This window comes from Copidosoma floridanum, unplaced genomic scaffold, assembly GCF_036245765.1.
Source record: "Copidosoma floridanum isolate Cflo_tuat_1 unplaced genomic scaffold, Cflo_Japanese_pri ptg000033l, whole genome shotgun sequence".
NCBI classification, from domain to species: Eukaryota; Metazoa; Arthropoda; class Insecta; order Hymenoptera; family Encyrtidae; genus Copidosoma; species Copidosoma floridanum.
The window spans coordinates 5,675,416-5,694,758 of NW_028321910.1; the positions used below are offsets into that span (position 1 = coordinate 5,675,416).

The 19,343-nt window shown below is 33.8% G+C and overlaps 1 protein-coding gene across 6 annotated transcripts in view; it reads right to left on the minus strand.

The window, feature by feature from the left end:
- Positions 1-346: 346 nt before the first annotated feature.
- Positions 347-19,343, minus strand: part of LOC106644772 (protein fem-1 homolog C) — a 144,307-nt gene continuing 125,310 nt past the window's right edge. For 5 of the 6 annotated variants that reach the window (XM_014360437.2, XM_089597562.1, XM_014360438.2 and 2 more), the window contains 3 exons: positions 1,379-1,624; positions 1,108-1,233; positions 347-1,019 (listed from right to left, as the gene is read on the minus strand). In XM_014360437.2, the coding sequence (XP_014215923.2) occupies positions 795-1,019; positions 1,108-1,233; positions 1,379-1,624 (597 nt within the window). In that variant the 3' untranslated portion in view covers positions 347-794. The remainder of the gene's footprint in view (positions 1,020-1,107; positions 1,234-1,378; positions 1,625-19,343) is intronic. The other variant, XM_023391499.2, reaches the window with a different exon arrangement.

The window sequence follows — 19,343 nt, forward strand, 5'->3', positions numbered from 1 at the left end:
AAAAAGTATGTATACAGTTGACCAATATTTCGCCATTTTACTAATGGCCATTTCAGGACATCTACATCATGCATGAGCTAGGACAGCACGGCAGCCTGATAAGTATTGCACTTTTACAAATCAAATTGCACATTGCCCCAAAAAAATATACATAATTAAAAACTGTACACGTCAATACATTTGAATTAAATAAAAACAACTTATTTTTCTTGATTTTATATGTATCGAAGTGCATAGTTTTTAATTATGTGTGTTTTGTTTGGAGCAATGTGTATTTGTTAAAGCGCAATGCTTGTCAGGCTGACGTGCTGTCCTAGCACCTGTATGATTCAAATATTGATCAACTGTGTACATACTTTTTAGTAAACAGTCATGCTCCAATCACTTAGTATTTCTTGTCTGTATATTTACCATTAGTCATAACGAAAGAGCAAGTGTCAAGGAGAACTATTGTTTTGTATTTATTTATTGTTATTGTAAAGAACAGCAATTATTGTTTGATTTTATTTATAGGGTCACCCACAAATATTGTGCGTTGGGCCTAAGCTTTGAAATGTTATGATCCAGTTATTTTTTTGATATTTCAAACGAGAATTCATTTATTGCTTACCATGCCCATACTATTTATCAATATTGATATTGCAGTTGTCATGAACCATGCAGTGCAAATCTATTATTGACAATTTAATATTAGAATTAACAAAAGACAATATATGAGTGTACAAGTCTCAAATCTAAAGTACAGTCCAACAATTAATTTGTTGCAATCAAAATAAAATCATCAAACTTGAAAATTATTCAGTTCTATGGTATTCGAGAAAATGATAAAGTGTAAGCGGCAATTCTTTCGATTTGATGCCATACTTGCAGACAGCTTGGGCAGCTTGGCACTGAAGCGTCAAGTATTGAACAAGATTGATATTGTTGAGCGAATTTGAAGATATAAGTTTAGCTGGAGTGTCTCCTGCTTTGTTCGGCGTATCCAAATGTGCGCCGTAGTCCAACAATAGTTTAACCAGCTGAAATAAAAATAATAATTATAAATAATACTTATTGTTTAATGTATTATTATTTTTTATTGTATTTGGTATAAAGTACATCACGTACGTGATTTTTAAAGTTATAAACGTTACTAGCTACATGCAAAGGTGTAGATCGAGATTCGTTTCGGGCATTCACAGGTGCTCCGACTTCTAACAAAAGTTTCACCACTTTAAAATTCGGAAAAATCTTCTGAAACAAATGGAAAAATGTGAAGAATCAGGGCATATTTTTTATTTTATAATAAAGATAAATAAAAGATTTTTTGTAATACAAAAATAGTAAGTAAAAGGAAACGCACTAAGTTGTGAACAATTTTATTAATAACATATCTTACGTGAATTTCGTCGGCACTAAAATAACTTGAACTTATTGTGTTTAAGTGTGAGACGCAGAGATGTAAGAGAGTGTCTTCCGTTGAGGACGATCTTGGACTTTGCTTTACTAAATCGAACACCAAAGACCGCATTTCTGCCTTGTCATTCTCACTTTGTGCCGTCGTGGTCAATAAGTATATTAAGTGCGTGACGCATTTCAAAATTCTATCGTAGCTTTCACGTTGCCTTTTATGTACTGGACGATGCTGTATAAAAAGAAATTTTTTTTTCAACAAATCATTTTTTTAAGAGTTTAGACTACCGTAATCAATCTAAAATTTCTTATTTTTTTCTAGTTTATCTACAAAACTACTATTTTAAATTAGTTATGTTAGTCATTCAATGATGTACATACTGATATATGTATATATATATATATATATATATATATATATATATATACATCATTGGATGACTATTAAGATGTATAACGATGTATATACAACAAAAAACAAGTTAAATAATTAAGAAAAAAGCAAAGATATCCAATTAGCGTAAGATTTTATTATACAACCGCAATTTTTTTATTTTAATTACTTGCTTTAATATTCTCATCCATACTTAACATCAGGGATGATTAAAATCTCATACTGTGATAAAGTGAAATAGAAAGAAAATTTTGAACCTTTTTTTTCGGGAACAGTCTATAATACATGAAATGATTAAAAAAGTTTTACAAATTTTATCTCCTTGGATATTTTCTGAGATCAGAAACCAGGCCAAAAATTGTCTTATAAATTTATAAAAAAGGATTTATTAACTTTATACTACTTTTGTTTTGATTCTTAAACTACTTCACACAGATTTTTTTATTTTTTTAATTTCAAAATACAAACTAAAACAATGAAGTATATACCTGATATTCGAAAATTAGGGTATTAGCGCGTGGAGCGCACAGGAAGGTGGATCCTCACTTATATATATATATATATATATATTAGTTATGTATTTATCAGTAAACCATATCATGGGACAATATATAAGTTGATATTTGTATATATAAAAATAATAAAGGTGATATATAGTCGCATTTTTATACGTACATATAAATATCACCTTTATTATTTTTATACATACAAATATCAACTTATATATTGTCCCATGATATGGTTTACTGATAAATACATAACTAATAAGGAGCGGCGTTGGCTCAGTGGTGAGCGTGCTTGTTACTGATACAACGCCATTTTAGGGGTCGTGGGTTCAATTTCCGCTGAGTGCAGATTTTTTCAAAAACTGTTTTCACCGGATGAAGTTCCTATGAAACTCCAGCTGTTTCGGGCGGGTTATTCTGTGAAATTTTTCTTCAGAGTGATTCCAAGATTTTTTCCTTGCCCCACAAATCTTCGGGCCTAGGTGAATGCGGAACAGTATTAGGGTTATAAGTAGTGATTAGCGGATCCGATGCCAGACCATAGAGATATAAGAATAGAGCACGCCAGAGGTCTGGTTTACTATAAGAGGGCGCGATACGTGGAATGAGAAAGGAGGCTGCCAGTGAGTCTCCTTGTATCTTTGTCTAACTAAAGCATGCGCAACTGCTCACTATCTATGTTTATGGCTATGAGACAAAGACACACGGGGAATCACTGGCAGCCTTCTCTCTCACTCCGTGTATCGAAAAATTTTGGCCCTGGGCGTGCTCTATTTTAATATCTCTATGTACCAGATGCCAGACAGGGATCACCAGTGTTAGGATGATGGCACATGGAACCGCGTAAAGCGTATCGCGTAAAACCATAGGATCAGGGAAAGTTAGGTAAGGTACGCTTTACGCGAAAAAATTTGTCATCGTGCTCATGGGAGTAAAAAATACGTGCGTAAGTGTTTTTAAACCTATCACAGTTAGTATTACGTTGGCGTAACACATGCTGTCTCACTCGCACTCATGAAAAAAATAAAGTTACGCGCATATTTTGTTCCCCATGAGCACAATAACGAATTTTTTTGCGTAAAGCGTAAATAAAGTACGCAACCTGTAAATACAGTCAGTAGCGAATGTCAATAGTAGAAATTGAAGTGTCAATTGTATAATTAATTGGATTTTTAACTTGGATACGAAACCAAATCGCAAGAACTTTGGACAAATTGTCGAAAGTCTGTACGACCTATGCAATGAACCAATATCGCAAAGAAAAAATGAGAAGTATTGTTAAGCTGTATAAAATGCGTTTACAGCTCTCAAATAAAAATAAAAAAAGGAGTACGTGGGCAGTTACAAATACTTGTAAACTTTTTATTTGACATGTAGGTACAGTGTTGAGAACTTAGAGTTTTAAGCTTTTTTGTGACCACAAACTGGCGGATACCTAACCTTTCTTACTTTTATGCGATACGCGATAAGCTTTACGCTTTACGTGGTTCCATGTACCCGCAATCTTACCAGCGAGGAGTGATCCCTGAAACATGGGGCTTCTGCGGGGATGCTAATTAGCCTGGATCTGACACTTTGGTACAGAGCGCCAGGTTAACCGGCGAGGACAATTACCTAAAATACGGAGTTTTCTCCAGGGAAAGACTACACAGTGGTGAATGGACTCGATGCACCACCGGAGATATTCCCACTGTGTCTATACTACGATAGATACGATATTACTTAAGGGATCGGTAAATGGGTGTAGTAATACACCCCCACACATAGGCAGTGAGTGGGTGGCCCTGGTGACTAGACCAATAGGCTATTGCGGTAACCCGTAAAAGAAAAAAATATATAACTAATGCCTAACGATGTAGATCAAATAATAGTTGCATTGATAAATAACTTGTTCATTTAAAGAACTAATTGTTTTTAGTTAATGACTTTTTAAACTTGTATATATATATTTTGAGCACAGAATCTTTCCTATTTATTCATTATTTATTTGTTATTTAAACGATAATTAAATAATTTTTCAGAAATTTTAAAAATCTTTTTTCGACATTTTCAAAAATCTTTTAAACATTTTTTTTGTATTCTATGATTTATTTACTGAATTTTTGAATTTTATTTTTTCACAATTTTTCCATTCGTGCCTAAGGTGATTTTTTGGCTGAAGAAAGTTCATCACCGAAAGCGGGGGAAAACTTCTGAGAGGTGAGAGGAGCTCGAATATATGCAGCAACGCTGGCAATTGTTCTTATTACATGAATGTACTTATATACACACTTTTAGGGCGTACTTGATCCCCTCTTTCTAAATTTATTTAAAAAATCAACTTGTGGATCTACTCAAAAATTTAATAGGTTTATTAAAAAGTAATCTTTCATACCAAAAAAATTAGAAGATTTCTACTAATCTTATGAATAAAATTTTACGCGATTCTTCTATAATGTTACATGTTACATTGAATTTTTTCAAAAGGAAACACATAAAAAAAAGGGTACAGTTAAACGAGCTGCCATTATTTGTGGTTATTTTTCACGCTATTTTAAATGTACGTTTGATGTGTTAAATAATATCTGTCAAAAAACCTATCGGTGATGAACGTTCTGAAGGGACATTGACTGGCATGTAATACTACCCTATTAAAGAAAGCGGTATTACAGGATGGTTTTTTAGATACAACTACATTTCTGGTATTAGATATGAAACAAGAATAGATGTGTTAGCATATGTGACAGATGTTAGTGTCACATTAGAAATGTTTTCAGCGTAAGCGGTAAGAAATTGTTTTGAAATCACTGGAAGATTTGATGAAAGCGAACAGTCTTGTACTGGTCAGCTTACAAATTGTTCATGTTATATTGTGCCGTAATATATTGCTTGTAATCGTTCATTTATAAATTATTTAAATATTTTTTTTAACCACACCCAATGTACGTTGCTATACTTATTCTAACGATAATTGCATCAGCTTTGTTCACAATGTCGTTTTATAGAAGGTGTATTTATATTTATAATCATGTTTGTCTGCCATATGATTTTTTAGAAGTATTATTTCATACTTGGGTACCCATGTACCCACTGTTTACTGATTTTTATCTCAACAGTATTATAGTAAGTCAGTTTGAAAAATCTTATTTGCTGATCTTCAATCGAATTTTAAAGAAATGAAGGCGTGGGGTGGTGCGGCGTGGGAAGGGCATGAATCCACGCACCAATCCCTTTCTTTACTGACAGATTATGTTATAAGTATTATCTTTTCCAAGTAATTTTTTTATAAGGTAAAAAAGTTAAATGCTTTTGTATCTACCAAACTGTCCGAAAATTTTCTGCCTTTTTTAGAGCATACATCTCTTTTTATCCGCATACATCTCTGCGTGGTGGCACGGGGCAGCTTTTATTTTATTTAATTTTTTTTTTAATCATGTAGAAAGAAGCAAAATTTAATTTCAGATTTCATAAGTAAATTTTTTGTGATGGGCTGGTGGGGCGGCACGGAACGGTGAGGGGCAAGGGTGAGGGTTCTCCCATAAATTAAGTTTTGAACAATTACGTGTAATTCTAAGACATGACATGATCATATATATTTATTGAAATTCAAGTAGGAAAAAATTAATAGAAACCGCGGTAGTCATTATTAGTAGCCCTGTGAAACCACGAAGAGACAGAACAGTCTGATCCCTAATTTTAAGAAGAAAAACAACTAATGAATATAGTAATCTGTTCATTTATTATAATTTTATTTAGCTGGAATAGTTTATTTAAATTGTTATGCGTTTGCTCTGTATTTATTAATTTTTTTCTTCAAAAATCCGTCTGTCTCTGCTAATACGTAAAAGTCATCATAATGTACAATCATAATTAGATAAGATTTTTATTACAGAATTTTTAAATTTGTTTCATTTGAATTATTGTTTTTTTAATGTACGTACAAAGTTATCAGAAAAATAAATGTATTTTACAGAAAAAAATTCAATGAATATTTTTTTCAACAAATAATACAATGATCTACGCTAAACTAACATTCTAACTAAATAATTTTTAACAAAACTGTAACATAATGAAATATTAAAATATCACATGATACACTAATATTTAATAATGTTGTCATGATTTACATGACAACTTTTAATTCAATATTTTTTTTACTATTTTTTTTTTTTTTTTTCATGCATGAATAAATTTTTTTTAGTATTGCATCTTAATAAAGATACGTAGAATTATCCATAAGAAAAAATGTTGTTGAATAAAATTTATTTTTAGAATTAAGAACAACTCCATATTTTGAATAACAGTAACATTGCCAAGATATAAGCAAGTGGTATTGTTAAAATTAGTATTTTTAACTATTTACAGAACTTTATCATTGAAATTAATATAATAATCCTACATTTTGTTATTTATATTATGTGTAAGTCAACACTATTTACCTTTACATTCGTATGATTTCCTAATTTTACAGTTCTTTACATTCAAATATTTTGCTTGAATCTCAGCTTATAGATCGTTTGCGAGCAATGCCCATAGAGAGGTGAAGCCTTACTAGTGTATGTGTGTGTATGTGTTCGATAAAGTGACTTATGCAGACATTACCTGCTTCTAACGTACATGTTAATAAAATGGTAAAATCGTGCAGACGTCTACAAAACTCCATCTTTGTCCTGATATTACCATAATTACTCCGCCCCATATACACAATTGTCCACATAAGTCACATTTGAATAAATACATACACGCACACCGCTTCTTTGCATGCTAACCCCCCAAAATTATTTTTTGTTCCATGTTTTTATTTTTTTCCGGGTAGTGAATGCGTGGGGCATTTCACATAACCCCCAGGACCCCTTCAGTGCTCCCCCACAACTTAAGGAAGAATTCAACATATTTCTCCGATATTTTGACTTAATACACATTGTATCGAGTATACTTTTTATCTCAACCGTCCTTTCAAAGCCGCTATTTTTCTTGCCATTCACTGACCTTCCGGTGTTAACATAGAAGCTTAAAAAAATAACTATATAAAACACTCTTCACCCCCTTCATATTTAAAAAACTATTTATACATAGTTTGTCCAAAAAATTTTGCTATTAAATATAAACTTTCTTATCATGTTAGAAAAAATTACTAATAGAGAAAATTAGATCGATTTTATACATACTAATAATGTACATAGAAGTAAGTGATGACTAGTGTCTAATACAATATCAAACTACAGGAAATTAAGTTCCATACGAAATAAACGGTAGAGAAGGCGTTCTACTATTTAAAGTTTTTCTTGAAATAAGAACTTTTTGAAGTGAAACTTCTTATGTTGGGTCGTGAACAGCTGCGTGAGGGAAAATGCGTTACGAAAACACGTAGCCATCCTTCCTGCAGCCCAAGCCCTCTCCTCAATACTTCGTGCTTACACACTCCCTCCCGCTCTGTCTCTCTCTCTCTCTCAGAGCGCGTGCCAATTTACTGTCCACCGCTCCATCTCTTTCTCTCTCGCATATAAGCCACGTGCTCCCTTCCCCTTACACTGCTAGTATACCTATATACAGGGTGATCAGTAAGTACTTTAACAGCGAGATAGAGCGTGTTGTATAAATTTTTTCGGTTCTAACGCCATTTTTGCATATTTTTTAATGCAGTAGACATTAAACGACAATCATTACAATTAAAGGGTTATTTGCACCCTTTTCACACTTTCGAATTTTCGAACACTTTACTATGGCGCGAACAAACACGTGAAGCGGCGTTGCCATGCAGTGGAAGTCGGTAAGCAGAATATCTACTATACAATTTCATTCACCAGCAATTGACATATACATTTGTCATACCGTAGCACTACGTCTGCTAAAACTACTATGTAGCTGTCGATACTGCCGTTTTGTCCATCGTAAAATCGCGAGGTTCCCTAATACTTCCGGTATGCAGTCCTGCTGTCAGCCCCTACGGCATGAGTTTGTGTGCGCGTGTAAATATGTTTATTTACCTTGATCACGTAATGTGTTCGATAGTGTGCCACCGACCCAGCCCTTTTTTTCCCACTTATAGGTGCAGGTACGAGTATGCATGCAACAGCTCTCATAAACTGACATATGCTTGTGGTGTTTATATGTTCCAAGATACGCAATGTTGCGTGCTTATATGTATGCCTTGGTGCCTATAACCTACATCTAGAGTGTTTAGTATTTGAGCTGCAGCAGATAGGGACGTAAAAGCAGCTGATTAGAAGCTGTCCTCGGTGGCGTACGTGCTTTTTGTCCCAACAACCGCGAGTATGTAGCTGGCTGAAATTTTTGCACATATACACTTACAAACACACACGTGTTTCTTGCGTTACTCCAAAACGGTGGATATGCGAGATGAGGTATTGTTCTCTATGAGGTCCTAGCAGAAGATGGTGGCGAGCACATGATGTTGTGGATATGTTTATGATGGTAAAGTGAATTTTCATGCACCGTTCTTATGTAACCTATATAATTTATACTTAGACAAGCACATAGACCTTCATTTTATACGTAGCTGAATAGAGGTGCAGCGTAACCTACATATTATTATTAAATTAACAGAATGTAGGACCAAATGTTGAAAATTTTTTTTTATCATTGATATTTCCGTTTATTTACTACAGATGATAGTTTATTAGATGCTGTAAAAATATGTTTAAAAAATTGAATTCATGGATGCATTTTTAAGTATAGCATTTTATAAATTAAATGGTACGTTTAATTAATTACTGCGAATTCAATATTTTGTATAAAAATGGTATTACCTTGTGTTTATTGGTAAATTTTTTTAAAATTTGAATAATACAACTTTTAAATTAGTTCCAAAGTATTGCGCTATGTCGTTGTCACATACAACTTTAGTTGTTGATTAACTGCTAAAAAAATGTTGTTTTCTTGCAATTGCTACTGCTAGTACTACACAACTACTGCTGTTGGTTTTCTTTACTTGGTATTGGAGATAAAGAAAATGTTTTCGTTAGTTCTGTTGAATACGTTACCTTCGACTTATGATGTGGTTATATCGACTGATGTGCGTGACCATGGGAAGAAAACTTCGGCAAAATGGGAAAATCAATGGTTTTGGACAAAACTTTTGATGAAGAGTGGTAAGTAAAATTCACTTTCACACCATGATTTGTCTGAATATTTGTGTTTACTCATCATCTCAATTAATTGTACGTTTGTCCATAGAATTGTATATTTTTTTCGTGCTCAAGTCTCAACTTTTACGGTTTCTTTCATTTTTTTCCACATAAAACATACAATTAAAATGCACACATAGTCTTTCAACCTACTATACCAGCAAATCAAATTTATTCAATCAAACAGTGAACTTTTCAAACAATTAATATCGAAGTAAAAAAAATAATTTTAATATAACAAAACAATAAACAAAACAATATACGAGGGGTACTTTTTTTCTCTGTACAATTTCTATGCATTTAATTAATTATTAGAACGAAAACTTTATTTAATCAATTTAGTGTTAAGAATATGTATAACAATATTGATTTTTATAAAATATACGTACATTTTTTTATATAATTCCAGATGATAAGCGTTTTCTGGGGAGTCTGGAAGTCTTATCCAGAGGCACTATTATTCATAATGCCAAACATTCTAAGATTTGTTAGTAAATCTATATTTGTTCTAACCTTTAAAGTTTATAGTGATTTTTATTACAGTTTCAATTTTATGTCATTATCAAGGTTACTCATCATCTGCTATTACATCATATTAATTAACGACTAACAACCAATTGACGCCAGGCTTCGCCCGAGACTTACTAAATAAAACACCGTAGTGTGTTGACATGTAATGTGAAACATTTTCAGTTAGAAATTTTACACATATTCCTTGTGTTACACCTTCCTGATACATCTCAGAACAAAAATCTTCTTATTAAAAACATTTTTTTTCGGAATCCATATAGTTTATTTGGTTAAATAATGAGGTGTAAAAATTCAAAAAAATAGTTATGCTGAAAAGTACCGTGCGTTCTTTATGCCATAAAATAATCGGTGGCCATTAGAAGCCGTTGATTTACAGTTTCTCCCGTGTAATTCTCGAAAACGGCTATTTTTTAAAGCTGTTAAGATTTTAAACCCCCAAAAAATTTATATTAAAAAAAATTTTTTTTTCTCATATCTCACAACTTTATTACCAGAGCAACAAAGTCCTGGACCTTAAACCCTACATTTTGAGAAAACTACGCTAAACTACTTACGAAAACTATGCTAAAACCATCTAGGAAGTATCATGAATCAGTGTGCAAAATTTCAACGAAATCGGTTTAGTAGTTTTCGCGGTTAGCGATTACAACGGTTTTAGCTCTTCTGCTTTATATATTTGTGAGATTAAATTATTTTTTTTAGTATCAAGTAATTATTAATAATACACTACATTTTTACATTCTTTAGCCGAAGATGAAGATTCACTTGATAAGGACAATCATAAGGCAGATGACCGAACAGTGACTAGAAAGGTAAACATAAATTAGTCACTAACATTTATACATTATAACTTTTTTTTAAACAGTGAACACCAACAGCTACTGTTGAGTTAGCATTACATAGTATATGCACCGAATCTGAAAAGCGTACTTTTACAAGATAAAAAGATAACCAAACAAAATGCTCAATTTTTTTACAACCGGAAATCAGACGTTTGACGTGCTCAATTCTAATATCTCCAAGATTTGTCTTTTCACTTATTCCCTCCCTTCTTCATTTGTCGCTATATACATTTTTAGTGGTTCATTCGAAAGAATTATGAGTATGTTTTATACTTTAATCTCTTAATTTTTTAGGTGCTTCGACATGCGGATTACGAAATTTATGTCAATAAAGCCTCCCTTGAGAAATTTAAAAAAAAAGGTAAAGGACAAGGCAGATTGAGTAAGACGACTCATGAAACTACTACCACTACGGTACCGCTAAAATACGGTCCAACTACCATTGAAACACTGTGGAAGTACAGTGTAAGTACCTCTGAAGTACCACTAGAGTAAAGCCAAAGTACCGCTGAAGTACCGTTAAAGTACGACTCAGTCAGCCCAATAACGGCTAAGATACCGCTGAAGTACCACTAAAGTACCGCGGAAGTGCCACCGAATAACGGCCTAGTCTGACAAAGTACCGCTAACGTACGGTTGAGTCTGCCCAAGTACTGCTGGAGTGCAAGTATGGAGTATGGCACAAGTACTACTCAAGTACGGCTCAAGTCTTACGTAAGTAAGTCGTTATTTTAACCCTGGCTTAATTGGTCGTACTATAAACTCATCCTAACTTTTTTTAAGTACTGTTTAAATATGAAGGTATCAACAAATCACAACACTTACTTCGCGACAAAATGCTGTTATTTATGTATTTTTTTTTTTTTATTAAAATGTTAATCATACTTCTTTCAATAAGCTTCATTGTATGGTGTTGTAAAATTAAATCCCATAAAATGCATTATTTACATAAATTTTTGAAAATGACCCCTTTTATATTCAATGCAACACTGCAGCCGGCGTTCAAAGTTAACAAGTGCGGCGCAAACCATTTCTGGAGTGATATTTTCTATTGCAGCTGCTATGCATTCTTCTAGATGATTTAAGTTTTGGATTTTTTCTCTGTAAATATGATCTTTTATAGCCCCTCATAAAAAATCAAGGGGATTAAGGTCTGGCGATCGAGCGGGCCAACAGATTTTACCTAAGGAAATAGTAAGGATGTATTGAAGGATGAATAGGTAAACAGGACTTTTATAAGTAGTAGCAGCCACCTCATAATGACATTATTAGGTGGTATATTTACAGATAGTAGTAGTCAAGTGAAATATCTTTACTCACTAACAAAAAAAGTGTAATGTAATGTGAGGAAAAAAAGGATAGATTTAAAGGTATGAAATAGATGTGATCGGTGTACTTCCGATACCAATCCATCTATTGGGAAAAACTTGATCTAAATAATTGAACACAACGTTAGACTCGTGAGCTGGAGCGCCGTCATGTTCATACCACATTATTTGTCTTGTCAAGAGAGGGATATCCTTAAGCAGTCTTGGTAAGTCATTCTGCAGGAACCGCAAATAATCCTGAGCATTAAATCTCTGGGGAAATTGTCTAGCTCTTATCTACAATGGTATGTAAGACCATTATTAACTTGAGAAAATTATCTATAAATTTAAACTTAGTATTTTACTAATCAAGACCAAAATCGTAATTAACAAAAACATAATTTACCACTTTATCATTAATCAGGCCGACCAACTTATTAGTGGAGAATCTATGCTGGTGCTTGTTTACAATTACCACATTTGGATTAACATCAGGCCAATGGTGGTTATTGTTAACATTAAACGTTCTATCCCGCCCAAAATTCGACTCATCAGTGAACAGGAATCTTCTCACGAAGTCAGCATCAGCAGCAATTCTTTGCTGCATTTAACGGCAGAATTCCAGTTTACATAACACAAAATTTTACATGATAAATTAATGACAAATTGTTTTTGAAAAAAAATTACCCAGTTTTTGACATGTAAAAAGACAGGGTTAAAGAGCAGGTAATGTGATGACGAATGCTGAGATCGACTTATATGAAAATTGCGACTTCCGTCTTTGCGGACTAACAGTTGAATGAGGAAAGTTATTGATGTATCAACGTTGCAAGAAAGAAGAAGGAGAACAAACTTTTACGCTAAAATATGTACTGGATAAATTTTTTGAATTATCAGCATCACTAAATTTTGGTAAGTATAAGACCATACCCAAATAACTAAAAAATACTGTGGAGTGTTTATTGAACTTACTATTTATTTTTTGATACAATCCATTTCTGAATTGTGGGTCGTACTATATAGTTTTAGTAACTATAAGGATTGAGTGTCTGATATTTATGTTTGACTTGGCACTTTGTCTGGATTAAGTAAATTTGACAGTCAGAAGAATTTTAAACTATCCAAGAAGAACGCAAAAATTATTTATTCAGTATGCACTTCTACGGTGCTGTCCTCATAATCATTAATTTTGTGTGTAAAATCGTAGGAAGCAAAATAGTTGAAACAGCCACCGTCGATGAAAGTTTTGTATGCTCACATAAAAATACGTGTTAAAGTGACAAGTAGGGCCAAATGACAGGTGCATAGCGAATGAAGCGATTCGTAAGTTAAAAAAAAAACTATCACTCCAAATGTTAACACGAATTATCTATTACCAGTCAAGAGTAAAGCTTTCACCGCTAGAATAATTATTTGTAAGATTAAAATTTGATCTTTATCTCTGAATCTAGTAAGCCACCTTGTTGCATGATCACGTTTTTGAAGTTCCTGTACACGCTTGTAATGATATGCGTGAAGACCATTGTCCTTTAAAAACTTTCGGATGGTACCATGTGAGAGATCAGTGTTCCTCTCTACATCACGGATGATTTGGTTGGGATTCTCCTCAATCATTTGAAGGACCAGTTCTTCATTCTGTACGTTCCTTACTCTTCTTGGAGCACCTTTGATCAATCCTAAAATAGTTGGATGGTTGTAGAAAAATCAATTATTTACAATCGATAGTATTGGGCTACGTTCAAAAATTTCATAATTTTTATCAATTAGACGGAGTTCTTCGTAATGATTTATTAAAAACGTATTTTGGTATATGGTTTTCGTACGGTAATCTATTTCAGCTGATGTGACAGTTAATAGTTTAATATTCGCTTGGTGAAGTAATTTGAAATAGCGCCGTCTTCAGGGGAAAGTATGCCGATACTAACTAACAAGAATGCAAAGCCTTTTATGTACAATGATCTGTTACAAGCATTTATTTCAACAGTAATGTATTTTACTTAACTTATGTAATTTGTTTAAGTGATAAGCATACTTCCGAGCTACACATACCTATTTAAGGGCGCTATGCACTTGAGCCCATCTACTGATAAGAATGACAGAAAAAAGTGTCAGTTGAGCCCAACTAATCGACAAAATAAGTTGCAGTTGAGCCCACCAAAAGATAAAAGTATCTAGATGAATTTGGTGTGTAATAATGTAAGTAAACATTAAAAATAAAATCATCTATTTATTTGGGTACCCACACTTTTATAACTAGCTACAATTTACCTTTAAAAAATACTTTTAACACTGTAATACAGTTAAATATCATTTGTCAAATATATATTTCGATCATTGACTAATAGAAATAAGGCCTCGTAGAAATATCATCACACGCTTTTTTTTTGCACGAATTCGAAAGGAATTGCACATGGAGATTTTTGTCGGGCTCATGATCGTGCGATCCCGATGTTTTTAGAAGTGTTTCATCGGTAACATCTGTGAGTATTGCCATTTTACAAAAGTTTTTTGTGCATCACCACTTCTTTCCGGTTTTAAGTAGGCGTGCTTTTTTAAATTTAAACTTATTAAATACTACAGTGGCTTCCCTTTACTACTTAGCATTGTAATCAACGACATGATAGACACAATACAATGTTTATTCACGCGACGTCAATACGCAACTGATTTTATTTACGAACAATCGTAATTTGGTCACGCATTCGTTCTGTGATTCGACTAAGGTGCGTAACTATTTATTCTCTATATAACTTTGATTGTATATTTATATATGTACACATGTGGGTATACATCAATCTTATTAACGGTCCTGATGTGAAACGAGTATCTATGAAATAGATAATATTACGCTTCGACAGGCTCAACTGTAACAATCATCTGGGCTCAAGTGCTATGCAGAAAAGATCGTTATAATGGGCTCAACTACAACATTTTTAATCAGATGGTCTCAAGTGCAATCGGCCCCTATTTAACAGTGCATTGATAATCACATAGTTGTATTTTGTGAGTGAGTACTACAGTTTTCCTCGAATATCAATTTATTTCGTGGAGTACTTTTAAGTCAGTACATTGAAAAGTAATATTCATTATGCTCATTTATACAATACATCTATTTCATACGAGAAGTTTACTTTTTTTCATTGAAATAATAAAAACAGCTTTTTTTACTATTCATACGCTACTTTGGACTGGAAGAACTTACTTTAGTTGTTAAAGATACATTATTGTTGAAATCAACACTTGTAAAAGATTATCATCCATAAAGGGCTGTGTATTCTTGTTAGTTAGTATCGATATGTTCTCTCCTGCAGTTGACGTTGTCTCAAATTTCTGCACGAAGCGAATACTAAGTAAATATAAAATATAACGTGAATTTGTAGATTTGAAATTTCATGAATTCATTACTCTGGATAATGGCATCTAATTAAAAGAATAAAAGATGCATTTGTTCAAAACGTGTCATACTTATTAAAAAAAATTTTGAAATTCTAACACCTGAAATACGAGTTAAAGGGGTAGTATAACCTCAAAAACCTCTAAACTTAACAATTTTTCTTAAAAAAAAATCTACAAAATCATAATAATTGTTATGATTTTTTTTTTATCAACATTCGAAAAAATTATGGAAAAAAAAGTATCAATTCGTGACTGTCACTAACAGTTTTGTAATGAATCAAAATATCCTAATTATGGTTATAGTTTTATTACGAAGGACTATGGATCTGCACATGTTTTGACAAAAATTTTCTTTCAACTAACTGACTTTGTGTGGAATGTCCCATATGTAACTTAAACTTTTGATATTATAAACATATGATAAGTCAACATACATTGTGAATAATTAACAAGACTACGTAATAGTTATTGATGTAATGAACTTGTGATAATAACGAGCAATATTTGTTCTACTGAGAATAAATCTAAGTCAAATGTGAGAACAGAGTCGAGTATTCGACAGGGAGCGAGGACGGCCGTTTTGACTAAATCGACGCGGTTGTCGAGCGATAATTCGATGCACTCGTTTGCGGCGCGCCTCGGATTTATTGAGAATACCTGGTGCAATGAGTCGAATATTATCCCGTTCGCGATCTAGAGGTTACCAGTACTGTAACGAGCAAAGGTAGTTACACTCTAGAGGTTACGCAAGGGGGTAAAATGGTTTAAGTTCACGACCGGTCTAGGATCCACCAGTACCATCCGGAGTAAATGTAATTGCCCTAGACTTTACGTGAGGACTAATTTGTCTATTTAATTTTGTAACGTGGTATTTACCGATACCTAATTTCAAACTCTAACAAAAACACGTCCGCGTTTGAAACCGAGAGAAAAAAGGAAAAGAACTTGTCACTTTGTATTTGAAATCGACTTACTTTTATTTATCGATATGCAACGTACAGCGGAGTGAACCAGCGTGAGGTGTCCGAGATCGAAGATTGAAAACCGCACTCGTGGAGGACCGTGAAATAGTAGAGGTGGACTCTAGCTACCTAGTCAACCGTTCGAGGGTGAAATTAAACTGTCATTTTTCTGTGCCTTCAGGCCCTTTTTAGAAGGAGTCGCGGACCTCGGCCACGCGTTGGCTCGAAAAACGCAGGAAAACTTGCCGGGGGAAAATTTTGAAGAAAAGACAATAGCCGAAAATCTAATTGGCTAGAACTGCTCTAGTTTAGCCACTCAGAAATTGGCACATCTCTTATCCGGCTTGTTCTCCTCTATGCGTTAAGAGAAGGGAAGGTGATTCACTTACTCATGCCCTTCCTTTCGCTTTTACATCAAAAAGTTACAAGAGATTATCATAACTTAATATTAACGTTAAGATGACGTATTATCATTATTAACGAATAGTAAACATTGTTCGCCCATTTAATCGAGCCCAATGCAAAAAGAGCGGTGAAAATCGCTTAATATTTAGGTTTGATTGAATAGATGTTCAGCACCTCGTGATTTTAATAATAGTCTTAGTAGTAGTTAATTTTAGATATTAATAAATATAATAATTACTAGATTTTCTGCTAGTTACACCTGTACACGTGAGCATTGATCGGACTACTAATAATCATGAATGATTAATTAACAACAGTTTCTGTGGTTAAAATACGTATATCTATAAAAACAGTAGTGGGGTGCTCATCGCGAACTATTATATAGTTAACTTCCTTAGATTTACTGATAGTTTCCATTTATTGTTAGTTGTAAATGTACTTCAAATTGTTAGTAGCATTTGGTCAACTATGGTTTTCTCTGCTTGTTGCAGGAGAGGAAATCGGCTCAGGGTGCCCTGGGGAATCGGGAATTCCGTTACCCGTGGTTGGGGACAAGAGTGCAGACTCTCTCTCGACATCTCTGTGTCAGGAAAAGAGGGAAGTGCCATGACTTTCCCGTTTCCCTTTACATTTGAAACAGTGACAGTTTTTAACAAGATTACAATGTAGGCTATTGCAGTATGTTTATGAAATTGTTAACGCGAACGTTTACAAAAGGGTTGTACAGTAAACCAAGAGCCTGCGAACATGAATGGTAAAAATCGGATAATTCTTTGAAAGTCAATAAGATTGCTTTCGTAGGTTTATGTAATATTGTTGCTGGCTAATGGTGTAGCGTGTACAGGTTGTATTAACCATATAAAATAATTCTAGCATTTGCTAATATTCTCGCTTAGTCTATGGGTCTCAACTCTAAGTTATCCTAGTTTTTAACATCGCATCTTCTAAACTCAATCTATGTATACTAATATCTAATATTAAACTTCAGCGCAGCTGTTCCCAGTTAACGTAAAATTTGTTTAAAAATTAATTGCTTGGGAGTGTGAGGGGGAATGGTGGGCAAAGGTGTGCAGAAGAATAACACGGCACGGTTGGCAGATATACATATATAGTGGGAGGAGGGGAAGTGTGTAGAGAACAGTAGGTGAGGGAGACGGGGTAAGGGGGCAAACTTGAAAGGAAGAGACTTTGGGTAAACCACTTCCGTTTCAAAAAATCTGTCGGTTTTAAAATTCCAGCCCCCCGAGTACGCGACATAAAGAACTTCGTTCTAAAAAATAATGTGGAGCTAAGAAGTGTAAAAAGTGGCGGTTTAGAAATAGTTAAAAAGGCTGAGAGATTTTCTTAAAAAGTGTAAGGAGAGCTAGAAGTGGGGGTGCAAAAAGTAATTAAACTAAAAATTACATGATCACTTATACCATTTTACTTCATTTAGAAATACTGCTGATGGAAGGCTGAAGGGAGTTCTTTTAAATTGTAAAGAAAGCATTCTATTGGGTTATCCGCTTATTGAGTTAAAATTATGAGGGGGTGGAGGGGGGTTGAACGAAAATTCAACCCAATAAATATATAGTTAAAACTGAAAACATTTTACCTTAGTTAGAGGAAGGCTGAGGGGGGCTCATCAAAATTACGCGGGGAGCTGAGGGGGTTTCACAAAAAATTTAATCTAATAAAAATTACGTCATTTTTTTTTAGAATTTTACCTTTCTTAGAAGGGGGCTGAGGAGGGGTAGAGGGAGGTTGTGTGGAATGATCCTCTAAAAACACAATATATTATAGGCAGATATATATATATATATATATATATATATATATATATATATATATATATATTAGAGCGCGCGGTGGCTCAGTCGGCTAGTTCGTGGATTGGCACGCGGGAGACCGTGGTTCGATTCCCGGCCAGTGCGACTTTACGGGCAAGTACCTCTGTGAGTCTCACATGTGCTTTTTCACCACGCAATACTCCTCGAGGAGGGTTTAGGCGACCTTCTCACAGCACAAATTGCCTAATTTCCCCCTACCCCCCTCCCAGTACTGGCAGGCCTCCCATCCCTTTCCTTGTCCCTTTCCCAAGTGCTAAATGCCCATAGCAGTGCCCTTATTGAAGGAGCCGGACGTAGAGCACTCTAATATAAAAAAAAAAAAAAAAATGTATATATATTATACATACTAATAATATTCAAAAGTTTTGCAAACTGTTCACTTAAGTACGATTTTGTCCTAATTGTAATCCATGCAATATTTTTGCCTTCTAATGTCCGCAGAAGTTACCTTTGGTCAACGCAAACAGACACGTATTTATATATACATATATATACTAGTGGGATTTTACCTTCCTGCGCGCTTTGCGTTAACCCCCTAATACTCTATCGAAAAACAAGAGTTGTGTGATTTAATATATACTACTTTTTTTTTAGTCTTAAATTATGAGTCATATGTCTTCATACTGTAAAAAGTAACATATACAGCATATAA